At 38.3% G+C, this 20,254-nt stretch overlaps 1 protein-coding gene across 5 annotated transcripts in view; it reads right to left on the bottom strand.

Annotated features, from left to right (window-relative positions):
* The window catches only part of pcdh11 (protocadherin 11), a 183,302-nt gene that overhangs the window by 75,625 nt on the left and 87,423 nt on the right, over nucleotides 1-20,254 (bottom strand). For all 5 annotated transcript variants that reach the window (XR_011993594.1, XM_023795006.2, XM_023795016.2 and 2 more), the window contains one exon: nucleotides 18,566-18,625. Coding sequence is in view for 4 of the 5 variants with exons in the window: in XM_023795006.2 (XP_023650774.1) it covers nucleotides 18,566-18,625 (60 nt within the window). In the remaining variant the exon portion in view is untranslated. The remainder of the gene's footprint in view (nucleotides 1-18,565; nucleotides 18,626-20,254) is intronic.

Raw genomic sequence — 20,254 nt, forward strand, 5'->3', positions numbered from 1 at the left:
GGGCAGCAAGCCAGTTTGAAATCTGTTGCAGTTTTTTGACTAATAACTCCATTACAACTGGTTTTGCATGTTCAGGAATATTGACTAGCAATAGGTTCTGATCAATTTCTGTATTGCACTATGTATTATGATTAAGTTTTACAGCTTATAGGTAAAAGAACTGCAGCTTTGTTATGCTGTCCCTTATAATCAGACAATTATAATCAGAATATCCATCAATGTCAATCTCCACTGACATTTGATCAAAACATGTTGTAGAGGAAAAATCATAGTCAATTCATTTTTACTTACTTTAATGTCCTGTTTTTATGTTAAAGAATTTTAATAACTTTTAAATTATATGAGTTCCTTTCTAAACAGTAGATTAACTAGTCATTTTATAAGAATGACATAAGGAGCTGCAGTAGATATGTGTTTAGATATGTATAGTGTTATGCTCAAATATTTAACTTTAATTTTAATTTGAAAAAAATATATATTATAAAGTTGTTTTTGTGAATCTACCACCTTCAGTACAGATACATTTTTAAGAAGTTTCATTACAAAGAGTGACAACTTAACAAACTGCAATTCTTTTTATTTAGGCAAATGTGAGCTCCTATATCCAGTATGGTGTCCTGAATCCTGAACCAATGCCGAAGTGACAGTGAGCTTACATATCAAGGAATAATGGGTGAAGATTGCTATCCAGCTTTACATGTAAATAAATAAATAAAATAAAATAAAATTGGAAAAATATGAAATGAAATGACAAACAGCTTACAGTCACACTGTCAAAGGGAATTATATTGGAAGAAACTTTTATTACATTAGAGAAACAGACAGATTATATTAATTTAATTACTCCTGTCACCTATGACTGAACTGCATAAACACCCATAATTCTTAACCTTTGATAACATAAAGGGAATCGCTTCTTACTTCTTAATTCTATTACGATGATGTTGCAAGTCATAACTCCTCCACTGACAGTACCACAAGTTTGGATATAGAGATTTAACAGGTAATCAGTCAAACCCACCGTCACTCAGCGATTCCTTGTAATGTGATACTACATCCACTTTGTCAGTGCTTTGAAACCTAGTGTTTGATCAAACCCCGCTGTAGAGTTTTCATCTATTAGACATGTCTCAGATTTCTGAGTTGTGACAAAATTGGACCATGTTGTATTTATAATCTAAGTTGACTTCCACGGTTAAGTGCATACCGTGGCTCAGTTATGACATTTTCAGGTTTATTTTAGCATTCAAAAGGCTTTTCTGGGCGGCGTTTGTGGCACAGTAACAAACACTGTTGCTTCACACAGCTTGAGGGCTGGGAGTTTGAATCCTGTTTCCTCTCCGTGTGTTTGGTGTTTACATGTTCTTACTGTGCAGTTCGGCATGCCTTTAAGGTTAATTCTTATCTCTCATGACCATAGTGTATGATTGCATTTATGTGCCCTCAGGTCCACTGACATCCAGTCTGGGCTGTACACTTACATTTTGCCCTGTGCTACTTAGAATAGGCTCCAGGCCTCCTACAGCCTTGCTGAAGATAAGCAGTTGGAAGATACATAGATTGGTTTTCTTCATCTATGCACTTTTTTCTTTCATTTTTCCTTTTGGATCGCCATTCTAACATTTTAATGCATTGTGTATTGTATTTGTTATTAATCTTGGACATGTGTAATGGTTAATGCATGAAATGCTGTGTATTAACCCTGAGGAAAATTCTGATGCATACAGTGGCAAGAACATGATGCACAGACATACCTATAGCTCAAAACAGACAGGGTGCAAAGATAGTGAGCACTGATTGTACTTTGTACAGATACAAATGATGATTTTTTTTTCCAATGTAAAATTAGACACCTAGTGCAAACAAAGGTAACACAAATAATTTTAAAGACTACACAGTACAAAAATACAATATCCTAAAAAAAAGGGAATTTGCGAAAATGATGGAGTGCTTTAACCTGCATATTCCACAGTCACCACACACAACTATTGGGTATTTTTCTTTTTTCAAATTTGTATTGTTATTTTAACACTATTGAAATACTGCATATGTGTAACATTTGGATATTATCAAAAATTATACACCACCCAGGCTTTCTACTGATAAATATTTTGCTTAGTTACAGTTCATGCCTTCGTATTATACTCTGATATAATAATCCCCATAACCTTAGTGTGGTTAAAAGTTTTTGAGTGCTCTGATAGTTACACACAGCTGTATCATGGTAATCAGATCAGTAGGAGAGGACTGACAAACTAAAATCCAAAAAATCCCCCCCCCCAAAAAAAAAATGACCATGCAAATACAACCTACAGTAACTGGACTCGGGTAATAGAAACTCGCTGAGAGCGTGGAATGCTGCTTCTCTAGTGGGGATGGACTCTGAGCTAGTGTGGGATGTACAAAGTAGAAAGGTGTCAGCTAGATAAAGTCGGTCTTATCTCCATGTATAGTGTGGGCCCTGGAATGAAACAAATTGATCAGGTGTGTGGTCTTTTCTGTGAAGGAGTCCATTCTGCCACCATAGGTGGGTGTGGGGAAGCTGAAAGACTCCAGGCCCGAGCCGGTGCAGCTGGACTTCTCCCACTGGAGAAGAGGATTGCTTCTATGCAGCTACGAAAACTGCCGTTTGAAGTACCAAGCATTTTCAGAGAAAGTGGGTGAGGTGCTGGATGTATCTCCTCTGTGCCCTGCGGTCTCATTGGAAGTAGACAGTGTAAATATGGGCAATGATGGAGATGGTGGGAGGGGCACAAGAGAGAAGAATAAGCTCCCGGATTTAAAAGTTAGCGGATATTGAACTTCTGTTCAAGTCATGATTTATTCAAAATTAAGACCATATTCAAATACAAGGATGCTCATAAATATCCTTTGGACTGGAGCACCTTAGGCCAGAGGTCAGTGTTTGACTCCGGCATGTTAAATTGCACCAATGCTATTGAATCGGAATGGACCACACTCAAAGCCTTAATCACTGCAGCTTCCACAAAGAGCAGTGGCCAAGTGGCAGGCAGCGGTAGCAACCCAAAGACCCATTACTGGACACCAGTGGAGGCTCATGGTTTACCAGTCAGTCCACGTTCCTATCCTCACCTGGTCAAGAGCAGTTGATGATAACAGAAAGACCAAGGTCAGGAGTACAATCAAGCGTAATGAGGTTTCTCTGTAGGGTTCCCAGGATCATTCGCCATATAGCCATTGCTCTTCAACAGGAGTCACCTGAGGTGATTCGGGCATCTCATTAGGATGGCTCCCAGTGGAGCTACTTTGGGCATGTCCCACTGGGAGGAGATCCAGGCCAGACCCAGGACGCGCTGGACGGCTTACATCACCTAGCTGGCTGGTGAACTTCTGAGTATCCCACTGAACAAACTTGACTATCTCACTTTGGAATGGGAGATCTGGTCTCATCTGCTTGACATCACCAGGAGAAACATTATGATCATGATACTGATGATTATTATCATGATCATGATCATCATGATCATCATCATTATTATTATTATTACTTATAGTATTATTAGCATTAGTTTATTCAATCTAAGCAAAAGTCATCAAAATATAGTTTTGTTGCAAATAATGTTATCTTTTGCTATTCATATTTATTCCAAAGATACAGATTACATAAAAATCCCATGTGTCTGTGTGTATCGGGAAGCATTATTAAGCAATACATATTTTATACCAACTCAATGACTGGGGTTACATTCATACAGTGGCTTAAGGTTAATTCTTATCTCTCTTGCCCATAGCATAAGATTGCATTTAAATGCCTTGTGGTCCACTGACATCCAGTCCAGGGAGTACCCCTTGCCCTGTGCTACTTAGAATAGGCTCCAGGCCTCCTACAACCTTGCTGAGGATAAGCAGTTGGAAGATAAAATCCATATAGTGAAAAAAAAACGTTAAAGAAAAGCATACCCTATATGATTAGATACAGCTCAACATATCCATTGTCCAAGCACTTAAACACTGCAGCAGGTTTCCTCAGTTTTGGTCCTAGAGGGCTAGAATCCAACACACTTTACAGATTTTCCTGTTGAAACACACTTACCAAACCTGGCAATTAGCTGATTAAGATGTGTTTCTGCAGGGAAATCTGCAACTTGTGCTGGATTCTGGCCCCCAGCACTGGAATTGGGGAACCCTGCACTGCAGGATGACAGTGAGCTTGGTGTCTACCATAGGGAACACATGGCAGGGAACACCCTGGACAGGAAGCCAGTGTCGATTTCACACATACGCTGGGCAATTTAGAGAACACAAATTCGGCTAACAGCATCGCTTTGGACTGCTGCAGTGAAGGAAAGGATCCAACAGAACATTGTAGAACATGGGAAGAACATGCAAACCTCACACACCCAGAGCCAGGGTGAGACTCGCAACCCCAACGCTGAAGGCTATAGTGCCGTCCACTTAGCCACTCTGCTGCCTTTCAACCCACTAATGTTTAAAAATCAGCTTTTTCGTTACCACTTTAAAAGTATTTAGTGATCCCCCGTTATATCGTGGTTCAGCTATCGTGCCCCCGCTATATCGTGGATTTTTCCCCGACACATCACACATCACATATATATATTACATTAAAGTATGTTGGAGGGGCATTTTAAGGCTTAAACTTTAAAGCATGTGGGAGGGGTATGCATTATTTCTGCTAGGCTTGCTCTTGGGCAAGTAGCATAATGTAGTATAGTCCTATAGTAGTATAGTCCTATAGTAGTATAGTATGTAGTATAGTTTCAGTTCTATCATATCATGTTACGGAGACCTACTGTATGAGTTACCTGTAGCTTGACTGTAAAACTGCATCTTATGAAGAAAATAGATTGGTCCACATGGATAAAAGTGCAATAAACATTCAGAATCAGAATCTTTTTATTCGCTAAGTACAGAGAAGTACAAGGAATTTCTTTTGGTGCGGGTGTTATCATCACATAAACAACACATATACAGTACAATACACATAATACAAATAAATATCTAAAGATAAATTTAAAGGATTTTTTTTTTACAGGAGATGTGCAAATGCTGAGTCAAGCATGTGAGCAATATAAATGAAGAAATAAATAAATAGATAATGGATGGATGTAATGTGTAAAGAGCTTAGGTACAGTGCAAATGAGTTCAGTTAGTTAAAATATGATAATGAAGCTTGAACAGTGCGTGGTTCCATTATGACAGTTTTTCATGGGTCCTTATTTAGAAGGCCGATGGCCTGGGGGCAGAAGCTGTTTAGCTGATGATTTGTTCTTGTGCTCAGGGCTCTTATTCTTTGCTTTCGCTGGGATGGAAGATGCTGGAAAAGGGAGTGGCCAGGATGCAGAGGGTCAGACATTATTTTTTTGGCTCTGTTGTTCATCCGAGATGAGTACAGTGCTTCTAGAGGGGGGAGCTGACAGCCAATGATCTTCTCCACACATCGCATTATACGCTGTAGTCTCCTCTTAGAGTGCGATGTTGCAGATCCAAACCACACACAGATGGAGGACGTAATAATTCATTCTACTGCAGCCGTGTAGAACTTAGCCATGAGCTTCTGCGACAGCTTAAATTTCTTTAGCTGACGCAAGAAGTATAGGCGCTGTTGGGCCTTCTTTGTGATGGAGGTGATATTTGTGTCCCATTTGAGGTCTTGTTGGATGGTGGTGCCCAGAAATTTGACTGTTTTAACTGCATTCTTAATGCATAGCACAACTAACACTTGAACATTTCTTCCAGACTTTTCATATATATGTAGGTCGTGACACTGTACTCCCATAACACATTAGGCTTTTCTGCGATTTGTGCCACAGTATCCCTTACGCTGGTTTGTAACAGACAAGACAGCCTTCATTCGCATCTCGTGTCAACAAGTCTCAGCTGCCCAGCACCCTCTATGTGATTCATGGTTCTTTCCTTTTTGAACCACTCTCAGCCCACCAGCCTTGCAGGTTTGGAGATGCTGTGACCCATTCTTCTGGCCATAATGGTGTTTACCCCTGGTCAATTCTTCTGCATTCAACACATCAACTATGAGTACCAAATGGTGGCTTACCATTTAACATCGTCCTGACCTTGACATGCTCTAACAAGACAGTCAACATTATTCATACTAGGTGGGGGGTGGCCATAAGGCTTTGGCTCATTGATGCATGTTCCTTACAGATTCTGGTCCATGTTGGCATGATTGCCTTAGGTAAAGGCTGCATATTTGTCTGCTGCATGGGCATGCTGCAAATCTCCCGTTATACCACATTACAAGGTACTCTACTGAATTCAGATCTGATGACTGGGGAGGATCCAGTTTGGGATGATTTGTAACATGCTATTTTGCTAGAAGTAGACATTAGAAGATAGAACAATACTCAAATAGGCTGAGGCATTTAAATTAAGCTCAGCCAATGTGTGCCAAGAAAACATCATTACAGCACCAGCAGCCTAAGCTTCTGACACAACACAGGTTGGGCCCATGGATTCATGCTGTTTACCATCTACATATGGCAGAAATCGAGATTTTAAGCTGTACAGTTTCGCTGCACCTGTGCCCCCAGCAGCCTCAGTTTCATATTCTTAGCTGACAGGAGTGAAACTTGATGCAGTTGTCTGCTGTTGTAGCCCAACCAACCTCAAGGTTTGACTTCTTGTGCATTCACAGATGCTTTTCTGCTCACCACTGCTGTAAAGAATTTTTATTTGAATTACAGTAGCCTTCTTGTCAGCTCAAAGCAGTCTGGCCATTCTCCTCTGCCCTCTCTCATCACAGAACTGCTGTCCAGTGGATGTTTTATTTTGTTTGTCCTTGCACCATTTCGTGTCAACTCTAGAGAATTCTGTGCGTGAAAATCCCAGGAAATCAGCAACTTCTGAAATACTAAAACCACCCGGCCTGATACAAATAGTCATGCCACAGTTAAAGTCACTTAGATCACATTATTTCCCCATTTTGATGTTTGATCTAACCATTTGGTGAAGCTTTTAACTTGAGTCTGCATGATTTCATACGCCGAGTTGCCGCCACATGATTGGCTGATTAGATAGTTGCATGAATGAGCAGGTGCACAGGTGTAACAAAGTAAGGTATATATTTTCAGGAGGACTTTTAAGTATGTAGGACATCTAAGAAGTTCAATTATATCATGCATTATTTTTATCAGGCCGGGTGGTTGTAGTATTTCAGAAATTGCTGATATCCTGGTATTTTCATGCAGAAAATTCTGTAGAGTTTACACAGAATTGTGAAAAAAAATCTAATGGGCAGCAGTTCTGTAATGAGAGAGGGCAGAGGAGAATGACCAGACAAGAAGGCTACGGTAACTCAAATAATGATTCTTTACAACAAGAGTTGAATCACTGATATACAGAACAAATGCTGCATTGCAAAGCTCAGACTTCCGATATTGCATGCTACGGTCGCAAGGAATTCAAAGCATAATGAGATATATTTGCATAGGCCAACTGCACGCTAAAGAAGACATGTTAGCATATTATCACATTTATGAAAGTAACTAAGGCATTTGTCCTGTTTTGCATGGTACTTTTCCTTCAAGTCCACTGTTCTACATAATGTTCTGATGCTGAGGTATAAGCTGCACTGGCACTTACTGAATTTGCGTTCACATTGTCGCTAGATTTTAACATGAAACAACTATTTCTTCTGTAACTGTTCATGATACAGCAGTAAATTAGCTTTTGTACTGAATTTACGTATATTTCTTATCATATTTCATCTCTCTTATGTTCACCTCTACAAAAGACCTAGAACTATAGGTTTTTCAGCAAATGATACATTTTCCTAGATATCTGTTCATAAATTCCTTGAAATATAATGTGAAAACATCTGGAATAGCACTATAATACTTTGGGCAGTAGATGTTATGTTGTTATATTCCTACCATCTGTGATGTATAACGTAAGAAAACAACTGTGGAATATGAGAACATATTAAAATAGGCTTTTTGCATAAATGTCTGCAACACTAAAATAACTGTGAATAAATAGCTTGATATTGTGATACAGGCAGCTGGACATTGTTGAAATACAGTTCTTGGAGACAGCTGCTCCCACACTACTAACAAAGGAAAGCATAAGGAAAAGTGAAATACAACTATCATCAGGGCACTTAAATATTGCATTAATTTCTAAAGGTTAAGTGGAAAATTAATGCCCCCCTCCCTTCTCTTTGGGCAATTAATCCTATCATAAAAAACATTTTCTTTTTAGCCTTCAGCACAGCAAGGAAATATTAACTATGGTAAATGTAAGTGATATCTGCATCAGATATCACCTACATTTTAATATATATGATGTTTGTGTCAGTGTGACCTCACACACACACACACACACACACACACACAGACCTGTACTCATATCTTTGCGGGGGCTCTTCATTCATTTCTATGGGCATAACCCTTATCCCAGCAATTACAATCTTATCCCCTACCCAGCCTTAACCTTAACAATAAGCAACCAAACAAAACACAATACTTCTGCCATTTTTAATTTTTTAATGTAGCCACACCTTTTTCTAAAAATGAATTTCCCCTTCCGGAGACTGAAAAAATGTTCCCACAAGGACAAAAGAACAGGTTTTAACATTATACAGGTTATAACATTGTGGGGATATAGGATAGAGCAACACAATGTAATGTACACAGGACTGCGTGCATGCACACACACACACACACACACACACACACACACACAAGTTGTACTTTTTTGAACCTAGAACCACATATTCATGTTAAAATGCAAAGAACCATCTACATATCAGAACCGTCCTCTGCTGAATGCGTATACTGCCATAATCATTGTCCTACTAATGCAAGTAACTCTGCCCTTCTGATAGTTATTACCCCTCTGAGAGGCTGGAGAGAGATTTTAGAAGTCATAAATTCCTTATAATATCCCCAACTGCAACTCTTATTCTACTCTGAAACTGGCATCAACAAGGTGGCAAACTAGACTATTTGCTCTATGCTTCGGCTCTCCGGGGGAGGGCAGCAGGTATAAGAATAGTACACCAATAATTACAGTCCTTACAGTGCAAAATGAATAATAGCACTCTGAAGGGAGAAAGAGGTTGCATCAGTGTGAGAAGCATCCCTTTGGTACTATTAGGCTTACAAGAAAAGCTAAACTATCCACACTTACTCAAGCTGGCAAAAAATGAGTAATGCATGAGATTTTGCAGAAAAATACCCAAACAAATTTATTTTCATGCACTGCAAAAATGTAGTGGAAGATGCTTTATCTTTTATCTAAAGGATGTGCAAGCACATACTTCTTTAAATATTAGGAATAAACACAATATGGAAACTAATATAATGTTAGATGCACTCTACAGCAACTTGTTTATGTTTGCTAGTTCATTTGTGATTTAGAATAGAGGTTGTTCCTCATATGTCTTATACATTTAATCTGACTGTATCATTGTATTTGTTTTCTGTGTCTGGAGAATTAGCCAACAATGAAATAATGCTTTATAAGTTTTTCTTTGTAAGGCTGAGTAGACAGAAATCTACCTTCTTCTGTGCTTTATATTTGTGCAAAAAGGTACTCTAGTATTCATTTCATAACAAGAATTCCAAGCTGACCAACATAACAATGCAGCATTGACTACAGACCAATAAAAAGAGACCTAAGCAGAAAGGTAATTCCAGAAATTGTAATTTTTAGTAAATTAAGCCTATTTCTACTTCTAAATAATCTAAAAATCATTGATTTTTATTTTTTTATTAGTGAGAGGCTGGCATTCATATGGTAACTGCTCATAATATTTTTTTTCTGTAAGACTCCCAACTTGTACCCATTCATCTTCCAACTACTTATTCTGTACAGGGTCGTGGTGAAACTGGACCCTGCCCCAAAATGCACAGGTTGTGCCCTGTGCATTCTGGGTGGTTAACACGCTAAGCAGGATTGCAGTGCATCAAAATCTATTTACAATTAAAGGTAACGCTTTACATTAGCCGCGCTCTCTTAATGCATTAATTATGCATTCATAGAACATTCAGTGCACCTTCATTATGCATTTATAATGCAGTCATAGAACATTCATAGGCAGCATGTAAGTAAACCTTGCATACATCAACAACTTCAATATACATTAATCACAAACATTATATGATTATAAAATTATTATCATATAATGTAGTATTAATGTATACTAAAACCGTTAAGATATGTCTGGATGTTGTATATTTACATGCTGCTTATGAGTGTTCTATGAATGCATTATGAAGGTGCAATGAATGGTCTATGAATGTATTATAAAGGCATTATGAAGGTGCAGTTAATGTAAAGCCTAACTGTTTATTAATGTATATTAAAGCTGTTAAGGTATGTTGGCATGTTAAGATATACTTACATGTTGCTTATGAATGTTTTACGAATGCATTATGAGGGTACACTGAATGTTCTATGAATGCATTAAAAAGGCATTACGAAGGGGCATTTAATGTGAAGTGTTACCCAATTAAAAAATCAACAAAGCCTGCCTGTTTTTAAGCATTTGATGCAGGATTTTAACTTATTGTTATTTTTTTCATAACCAACACGGGTAGAAACTATGCTATTACTCTTTCTTTTTATCCTTATTATTTTATTTTTAGACATAACTTCAATCGCTGCATTGTGTGAGTGTATACCATGCATTCAGAACGTTCCTTGCCTTAAACTTTTTGTTTCCTGAATAGGTGAGGCCCTGCAGGACCAAGGAGAAATGGATACCTTATATGGATGGGTTGACGTGTTTACTCAGGCATTTTGTATTTTCACTGTGGTTCACATATATTTTATTTGGTTTTTTAAATGTTTGTTTCGGTGTGAGTTCAATTGTTTTATGACATTGTTTAAGTAGTTTACATTTAACCCAGTTTTTATTACACGTATTTATTTTCGTTTGAATTGCGATCATCTCCATTCTTTTTTATATATTTGTTCCATTGCACCATCAGGCAACACATTAGCAAGATCAACTAATATTTAAGCCCATTTTTTAAACAGGTTTGCTGGAGGTGAAACTCAAGAAGTACATGAAATATCTTGGAGACACTCAGGGTGAAATAATAGTTCTGGAACCACTGTTCTAGATCACTTTAAATGAAATTATAAGAGTACTTACGTGAAATATTCAGTCACAATGTTCTAACTATTATTTCCTCAGGGAAAACTAAAGAACTCTGACATCAAAACTTACTTGAGAGTTGCACAAAGGTTTATGAAATGAATAGTATGATCTTTTGTTCAATTTTTTTGTTTGTTTTATTTTATTAGCGTGCAGTGACAATTACAAGACATACTGATGCACATAAAAGTCAGTATTACCACTGCTTGTAGTAGTAGACACATCAAAAACTATGAAACACCGGAATGTGTATTGTGAAAAGAGAGGGAATCTAATCTATCTATAGAGACATAAATCACCCCATGTTAGTGCTTGTAAAATCATGGTTTAGACATCCTTTGATCATTGGGTCAAAAGCAACCTGAAGACCTTGTGAGGAATGACTCTATAAATACACAGAGCTAGTCAGAGTCACTGCTAATGGGTTTGTAAAGAAACCAATTATAACAGAAAAATTGACCTGATGAAAGACGAGGCTACGTAATTAGCGGAATGTGGTGGGTATTAGTTTGCAAACAAAAACACCACATTCTAAGGCAGCCAGCATTCATGGAGTATATTTCATAACTTTGAAAAACATAAAAAGAATGCCTCAACTGTTGCTTAACGCATATTAACAAAATGAAAATCGTGAAGGATTTTGACTTCTAAGTGTGCCCAGCAGCCTGGCACTCTTTTCATTTAAATGCTCCTCCTCCACTTCATACTGATATTGGTTGTAAGAAATATGTCATATCTACAATTTCACAATAGCAACAATGGCAATAAAGGAGTCTAAAAATATGTAGTAAAACCATTTTAATAATTTATATTATGCTATTTGTATTCAGTTATACACCAATAATATTAGTTAATAGAAAAGTGCAAAATTGCTACATGCTGCTTTGAATTAAGAATCTAATGCCATGCAGAGTTAGAGTTCTTATCAAAATGATGCATACTCAAGATATTCTCACTGCCGCAGGCATCATCAAACAGCATATTAGTAAATTAATAATGGTAATTATTTTACATCTGTGAATCCCAATGGAAAATGCACTCCAAGATATGAAGTTACTTTGATTGTGTCCCTTTGGCATATATCATTAATCAGATTTAATCTGCCTGATGAGCAGGTATTGTATTTGTTTTATGAGCCTGTGCATAGAAAAAAGACGGAATATAAACAGTGACAGACTTGACCTGCAAAATGGAATGAAGTTAGTCAGAAGTTTGTCCGCTTAGTGTCACGATATATGCATTTTCCGTACCGCATGCATGTATCTCTCCTTGAGCATTTTGATTCCACTATAACCTTTTAGAATTAAGGCATAAAAACCGTAAAGTCAGTCATTAAAATTTATGTGAGAATTTGGAGGAAAAAAGCCTGGAGATTCCACTTATAAAGAACAATGTTGTGCATTTACTTAATTATCCATTTAATTTTCCCAGTTCCTTATCTCTGGATTTATTGAATATTTACCATTACTTTGTGTATGCCTGTCTGAATATGTTAAAGTTTTTCTCAATTTCATAGCTTAATTTTTTCTCATAACTGTTTAATTTTAATAGATGGTAGCAGCTGTAAGATGCTCATCTATGGAATGAGCCATGCATGATTAAGAGAGAGAGAGATAGAGAGAGAGAGAGAGAGAGAGAGAGGATCGATAACTGCAATTAGCTAGTGAACAGCAATATTAGCTTGGGGAAACAAAACAATAGATAAATAAATAACTAAACCACATTCAACCCTATTCATATCTAACAATGTCACATCAATGCCTCAGAACATCTGGTTATCTCACTACAAGCAGATTCCTGTTCTTTTTAACAGTTGTTCCCCTGGACACTGCACTTCATGAACCTACAGGAGTACAATGTCAAAGAAGGTGCAGACATGTGAGGAGAAACACAACAGCGAAATGGGATTGGTGGAGGGAATGTGTGATCCAGATAAGCCAATAAGGAGGAAAGCCGTCATACGTCCACTCGAATGGCAGGACAGGCTGATGATGAAGCGCACCTTTTAATGTCTGACAAGGCCTGCTGTGTTAACACGCAACAGCTGCAGTACAGAACTCAAACCCAGAGGTCAACAATGACCTTCATCACTGTCATTTTTTATCCCTTCTTTTTGCACTGCTATGTGGCTGACGATGCTATAAGTGACAACCCAGGAGTCCTTAAGGTTGGCCGAACAATGGCTGGCATCTCTCCTTCCGTAGGATCAAGCTTAGAAGAACTGCATGGAGTGAGGCAGCTGAAAGACTGGGAACTGCCACCTTTAGTTTAACAATACTGTAACCTTAATTACAACATGACTGACCTCTTGTTTCCATGCCACAGGGATTTGTAATCACTGCAGCAGAGCACATAACAACATTTCTCTGCAGTGCTCCCCGCATGGTGCATTTTAACACGTGGCCCCCATGGCCTCGTGGGTAGTCGAAAGAGAGGCAGAGAAGCGTAGTGACATGGATGCAGAGATCCCCTCCCAGAGGAGCATGGGATGGAATGTTTCTTGTACCAATTTTAGCCGCTTTAACTCAGCCAGGGTCCAGCATTCTCCACTCACAGGGAGATAGGGATCAATTACGCTTCCATCTGCCTCTCTTTCTTGCACCGGCCCTGAAGTCATGTACATAGAATGTACATTCCAGCTTTCTCTTGCATTATGTCCTAATGAAAAAATGAAGCCCTTTTCACCCAAAAAAATCATTAGCATCGTTAGGACCTGCCTAGCTTGTCTAACTGTGGTTCTGGGTTAGTCCTTTTTTCACCTTGATGAGGAAACAAGATGGAACTTCAGCTGAATCCTGCCTCTCCTGACTCTACTTGTGACCCATGTTGGACGGCCTGAATAAATGAATTACAAGCTGGAAATACAGTGCACATAATGGGTGTTGTTATGAAGGAGTTTAACAATGGCCTGGCCCCAGGGAATCTCTGGATTTAATGGATGGCCTTTGGAGTTGAATCACTATGGAGACAGAGGCCCACGGGGAGAGCAAGCTGCCGGCCCACTTGGACTGCAGCTTAATCATATTCACTCCAGTCCCGGCACTACAGGATCTGGCCCACGTGTGGAGAAACACTACACACAATTACAGACACTTATAACATACTGAAGCCCTGTGTCTCTTCTGCCTCTGATCATATCGCTGACTTGCAGAAAGACAATCGGCTGATGTATGGTATTTGAATAAAATACAAATTCAGTGTCCAGCGTCAGCTCTAATTGTTCATCTTTACGCATAACGACTTGTTTCTACAGAAGCCTGCAAAATATATTCATTATTCTGTCATATCTTCGCATTTACTATTTGCTCTTGCATTCTTTGCCTAGTGATATATCACATTCTTCCATTAGCCTATGACTTTTTGTGTAACAGTCTTTATGGATCATGGTCAGTTAAGTGAGTCAACCAGAAAGAGATTATGATCTGCTGCTTGCATGCCACCGCTAACATAATTGCAAATCACCACCATCTTTTCAGTGCACCTGTCCAGATCAGTTGTTTTCAGGTTTCAGAGCTGATAGTTGAGAAGAAATTGTATTGCTCCCTTATTTTTCAAGGACAATATCTGTTAAGCTGGGCGCAGCACTGGTGATCTGGTCCACAGCAGTATTGTTCTGAATATCTCATTAGAGGTGATCTTAACAGGAGCAGCTCAGGTTCATGTGAAGGACGAGTTAGCAATTAGAGCCTCTTTGTGCCGACTGGCTCAGGACAAAACGGATTGTCTTTGTAACGGCTTCTCCAGTTAAGCACAGTGTCATGTTGTAGAGTTCAAGCAGCTTGACCATATCGGACTTCGCAACCTGGCAACATCACACAAGTGTTTGTAAGACCTTTAGCCTGCTGACCAACATCAACAGACAATATCACTGGTAAACAGCTTTCTTAAGGACTCTTAGACGTGACACATAGTCAGTTTCTCTCTAGTTCTCATGAAAATGCCTCTTCTGCTGACCTGCTAGTCAACCAGAAAATGTGAAGATGTGAACATCTTGATTGGACTTTTGGAGAAAGCATGCTGATTGATAATTAGCATGCTAGTTGCAATATGGCACATTAACACATTCACACAAAACAGTTTTAAGAGCCATTGGCAAGTCTTTCTGAAAGTTAAAATAAGTTTTAAGTGCTATAACTATACTGACATATAATGGCAAGTCATGATATAAATCAATATTTGTTTTTAGGTCAAAACCCATGGAATAGCCAGTTTCTTTAAAAATGTATGTTCGGAGGCTACAATATTGGAGTTGGTTTGGATTTTGCTTAACCTAATGGAACTGCCAATCACTGAAACTCAAGAATGTTGATCGAACATTAGGCAAGGAGTAAGAAACTAAAAAACAACTCAAATAACCAGTACCCTAATATTGTACTGAATACTGTCATTATGCTGATACAACTGACTTACTCATTTTACCCCAGTTGTGGTACTCAATTCTTATATTGTAAATGCAAATTTAAATATTAGCTTGTTGTTCCTCGAATGTTGTGAATGCACCTACTCATGCCCCTCATCAAGTCAGCAATTATCTTGGTTGTGTACATGAACCATAAAGAGTTTCCGTGCAAGATATCAGGTGAAAAGAAGCACATTGCAGAATGCAAATATTGCAAAGCATGAAACACTGAGGTGGCTGGCACAATTTCCAATTTCTATTGACATCTGGAAAGGAAATATACAGACTGGCACGGAGGCTAATGCTAGCAAACTCAGTTTGTCAAGAAGCAATGACTAGCTGACTGCTCAGCCAAAATTTGTTTTACACAATAATTTACCAATAGCTACCCAACCAGCTAGCCAACAAGCTGTAATCATAATTATTAATACCCATGTCCCAAATTAACTTTGTTACATCACAAACCTTGGTTTCCAGAGAGACATAGTCAGTCAGCATCCATGGAGTACTTATGTTAAGGTTTTAGGGGAGACTGAGTCAGTTTATGAATGGGATCAGTTCAGGCTTGGGTGGTATCTAATTTTTCATACTGTTAAACAGTTCAGACATTATATCACAGTATAATATATTTTGATGATGTTTTCAAAACCAACATCATTGTAGTATTTTGAAATCTTGATAATAAAATCTGGGGGTCCCCCATAATACATTTCACAAATTCCAAAAAATGAATATATGCAAAATATCACTTCTTTTAATCCAATCACTTCTTCTGGTCACTTCTTTCGACCCGATAATTGCACCAGATATTACTGCAGTTCACTAGGGAAACATGGATTACTATTGTGCAACAATAATTACACAATAGCATAACTTTAAAAGAAAAATTGTATTATTTTTTTCCCGTACTGAACAAACTTTGGATAGACTGCAAACCATCGAACCCCTCTACCACCCTAAACTAGCTGGGGGGCAATGACCAGTCAGTTTGAACTAGGAATTAAAGCTTTATTGATCTTTCAGTTTTTAAAATATTTTCTCCATGAGCTGATTTATACAGAATGCTCCATGTTAACGGGATGAATATTAACTGAAATATATTTTTTTATATTGTAGCACCGGCGAGATGGCGCCAAGTAGCGGATTCATTTGCATATCCCGGCATGCTCGTGAGCTGTGTAAATAGCCCCCATGTATAATTGTAAGTACTTGTGTTCCCGATTGTTGTGTGTGCCCTTACCCTGTCATATGTGGACCTGGGCTGATCCTCTCATGTCTTTAGCCATCGTGTAAATTACCTGCTGTGTGTGTGCGCCTTACTAACCAGTGTCCAACCTCCCTGCGTTTCCCTGTTATACACCGTCAGAGAGGGTGCTTGTTCTTGTGTGTCTGGCACTTTGAAGTACTGCAGTTAAAAGGGCTGCTTCATCAAGAGCCATATTGCTTCACTTCTCTCCTATGCCTAGGTTTGCTAGTTATTACAACATTTATTTTATTTTTTTTTCTTACTGGAAGCAATTGACATGTACACCTACGACTGACAACTGAGTGCATATACTGTAGGTTTAGGGGTTTGAATTTGTAGAGGGGTTTGAAAGCAATCTGCAAATGACACTATGCATTTTCGCACCGAAGTTCTGGAACTTGGTCCCTGGTTACTGGTTACTGGTTCCTAGGCTGTCTCGACAGGTCCTGGCCGCTTATGTGTGTCGTAGGTAAACTTCACACAATTTGAAACCCTGGAGAATGAACAATTTGTTTTGTTATTTGTTAGTTATTGGAGAGATCAATCGCAATTAACACAGGACACAGTCTTTTATTTATATTTTATTTATACAACCACTGACATCTTTATATTTCATTCTTAAATCTGGCTGGCAGATTGATCTTTCATCTTGACAGGATAAAAAATGGTGTAACGCTATCCTGCTAATATGTGCTGGAAAGTTTCACCGGCACCAGCAGTATTACACAAAAAACATGACAAAATTTACTGGTCCCAGAAAAAGTTCCTACGGTAAGAAAGCCCCTATGACACCTTCTCCCTCTCCATGTGAGTTACCAGAGTGATAGCCAGGAAAGGTCAGCTCTCAGCCCTGCCTGTTGTGCGCTAGCTTGGTTGGTCGAATTGAGAGTATGGCGATCAATTTTAAATTGGTAGTAAATGAAATGGCTAGTTAGTAAAACCAAAGTCCTTTGATTCAAACAGAATATATATCTAGTGACCATCCACAATGATATAAATCAATTTAAAGAAACTTAGACATGTCAGCTATGAAGCTGATTTTTTCCAAACGATAGCACGAAACATCGGGTAGAAAAAAATATCTGTTTACAATGCATTATTTGTGTATTTCTGAATAATGTATTCGTATACATATTTGAGCGCATCCCTACTAACTAGGCCAGTGTTTCTCGAACTGTGCCGCCACATGCTGGTGTGTCTTAGGAATTGGTAAGGTGAATTTTGGAATTACTCTTATGATATTTTACATTCAGAAAAATACTTTTTTCATAAATGGTGAGCCTTGTTTCAAAACATCTGAGAAGTCCAGAGCTACAATAGCTAGCTAGCGAACAAGCTCTTCTTCACCAACCTGACCCTGCAGATGAAGCTGATATGGCAACATGAGATCATTTTTCCTCCATGTCCTCGAGCCTCACCTGCGGCACCTTGCCTTTTTTTTTGTTTTGAACCGTTAAGTAGCTAGGTAGCTTCCACCAGACGTCAATGGCGACAAGACCGGTACCCTTGCTTTTGCTGTCTCATACAAATTGTGCATGTGCAAAGTATTGGTGAAGAAAATCTGCCGCTTGAGAACCCAAAACGTACTACTTGCGTTTTTGATCAATGATATCATATTATTTCCGAGGATTTTAAAGCATATAGTTATAAAGCTAAAAACAATCTTAAATAAAACACACACAACCATTCATGATTTGAAACTGAATAGGCAATTAATGCAAAACTCTTCCCTCTGGAAGATTCCCTTTTTTTTTCGAAGACCAGTTTAATTATTTACTATTATATTTTTCGTACATTGTTTTTAATAATGACTCACCTTATGTGGACATGTGGGTTGGATTGAAGGAAATGACGCGTCTGGATGCTGGCCCCGGTTCTGCAAAAGAAGTAGTCATATTTTAAGATATGGTTGTCTCTGCAAGTTTGAGAGACTATGACATTCAATACATTTCTCTTAATTTTAACAAGTATGCAAGGTGAGGTTTTGTTATTACATACTTTACTACTGTGAAGAGAACAGGGGGTGAACAAAATAACACAAGTACCAAATGAAAAATAAATTTAACTTTGAAGTAAGTAAAGGTATAGCACAAGACAAGTTCAGCGACAATGGTGACTTTTAAAAGCTTGAAATTGGCTTGAAAGCCAATTCACAGTATGTGTCAGGTTGAAGAAGGTCTGATAATCAGCAGAATGATATAACCTGGCTGGGGACAATTCTGGTTCCAAGGAGTGCCCGAATTGCACATAAATCAATCACAAAAACTACGACTTTATTTAGTCAGTGATGAGAAACAACCTTAAAAATGATTAAAGAATTTGCCAACCAGAAACAAACTGCAGTGGCAAAGAAGGACAGTGCCCAGAAGTCGAGGTTCACTGGCATTTAACAGGATAACCGCTAAACACCATAGAAGTACAGCTTCAAAAATTACCATAAACCTGAATCAGCACCTCTGTGACCCAGGCTCAGAAAAACTCTGTACACTGTGAGCTTGACAAAGCTAAAATTTATGACAAGTCTGTACAAAAACTGCCTACATCCAAGACCAAATGCATAACCTGGACTATGGAACACAAAAACCTGGGCCCCTGAGCAATTGAAAACAAAGTTATATGGTAAGATGAGTCATCATTCATGCTTTTTTTCTACAAGCTGAAGTGTATACACTTGGAAAAAGCCAAAGGATGCCTTCAACCAGCAACATTTGATGGTATGGTCGGCCATCTTGGGGGAGTCATTTGGTCCAATCACTGCTCAGTTGTATTACAGCCATGTAACATTAGGCTATTTTATGGTGCAAAAGCTGTTCCCTCATGATGTTGCCATTCCAAGATGATAATGCCCCCATACATACTGTAAATAAGTTCACTAGTGGTTTCATAAGCACCAGAAGGAAGCCAAATACCTTCTGTGCCCTGCCCATCTAAACATCACTGAACATTTATGGGAAGTTCTGTAGTGCAGAATAGAATGTAAATTTCAGGCTTTTTTTGAGGCTTTTCTTTCTGAATATTGGTCCAAAATCCAAATATGCAGAGTACTGCATTACAGCATTCAAAGAAGGATTGAAGATTTTCTGAAGGGCAAGGGGGGCCCTAGTCATTATTAAAACCTTGATATCAATACATTTTTAAGTATTTCCATTGTATTGTTTACCCCCTGTCTTTAAATATTTCATCATTTTGGTTATAGTGGATATGTTCTAATACTAAAACATTTTTTGACAGTATTTATTGTTTTCGAAAAGCCATACATAGATAATATAAATTACAGATTTTTTTCTGAATTCAGCATAAAATGAAACACATTTTTTATTATATGCAAGGTTTAAAAAAACATTTCACCATAGCGCATATATATACACACACACACACACGCACGCACACACACACACACACAGCAGTATTAAAAAAAAAAAGCAGTCAGTTATTCATTCATATCCAGTTATTTTAGTATTTCCTGGCTAATGTTCTCTGACGCTATTAATGGTCTCCTTAAAAA

This window comes from Paramormyrops kingsleyae, chromosome 10, assembly GCF_048594095.1.
Source record: "Paramormyrops kingsleyae isolate MSU_618 chromosome 10, PKINGS_0.4, whole genome shotgun sequence".
Taxonomy (NCBI): domain Eukaryota; kingdom Metazoa; phylum Chordata; class Actinopteri; order Osteoglossiformes; family Mormyridae; genus Paramormyrops; species Paramormyrops kingsleyae.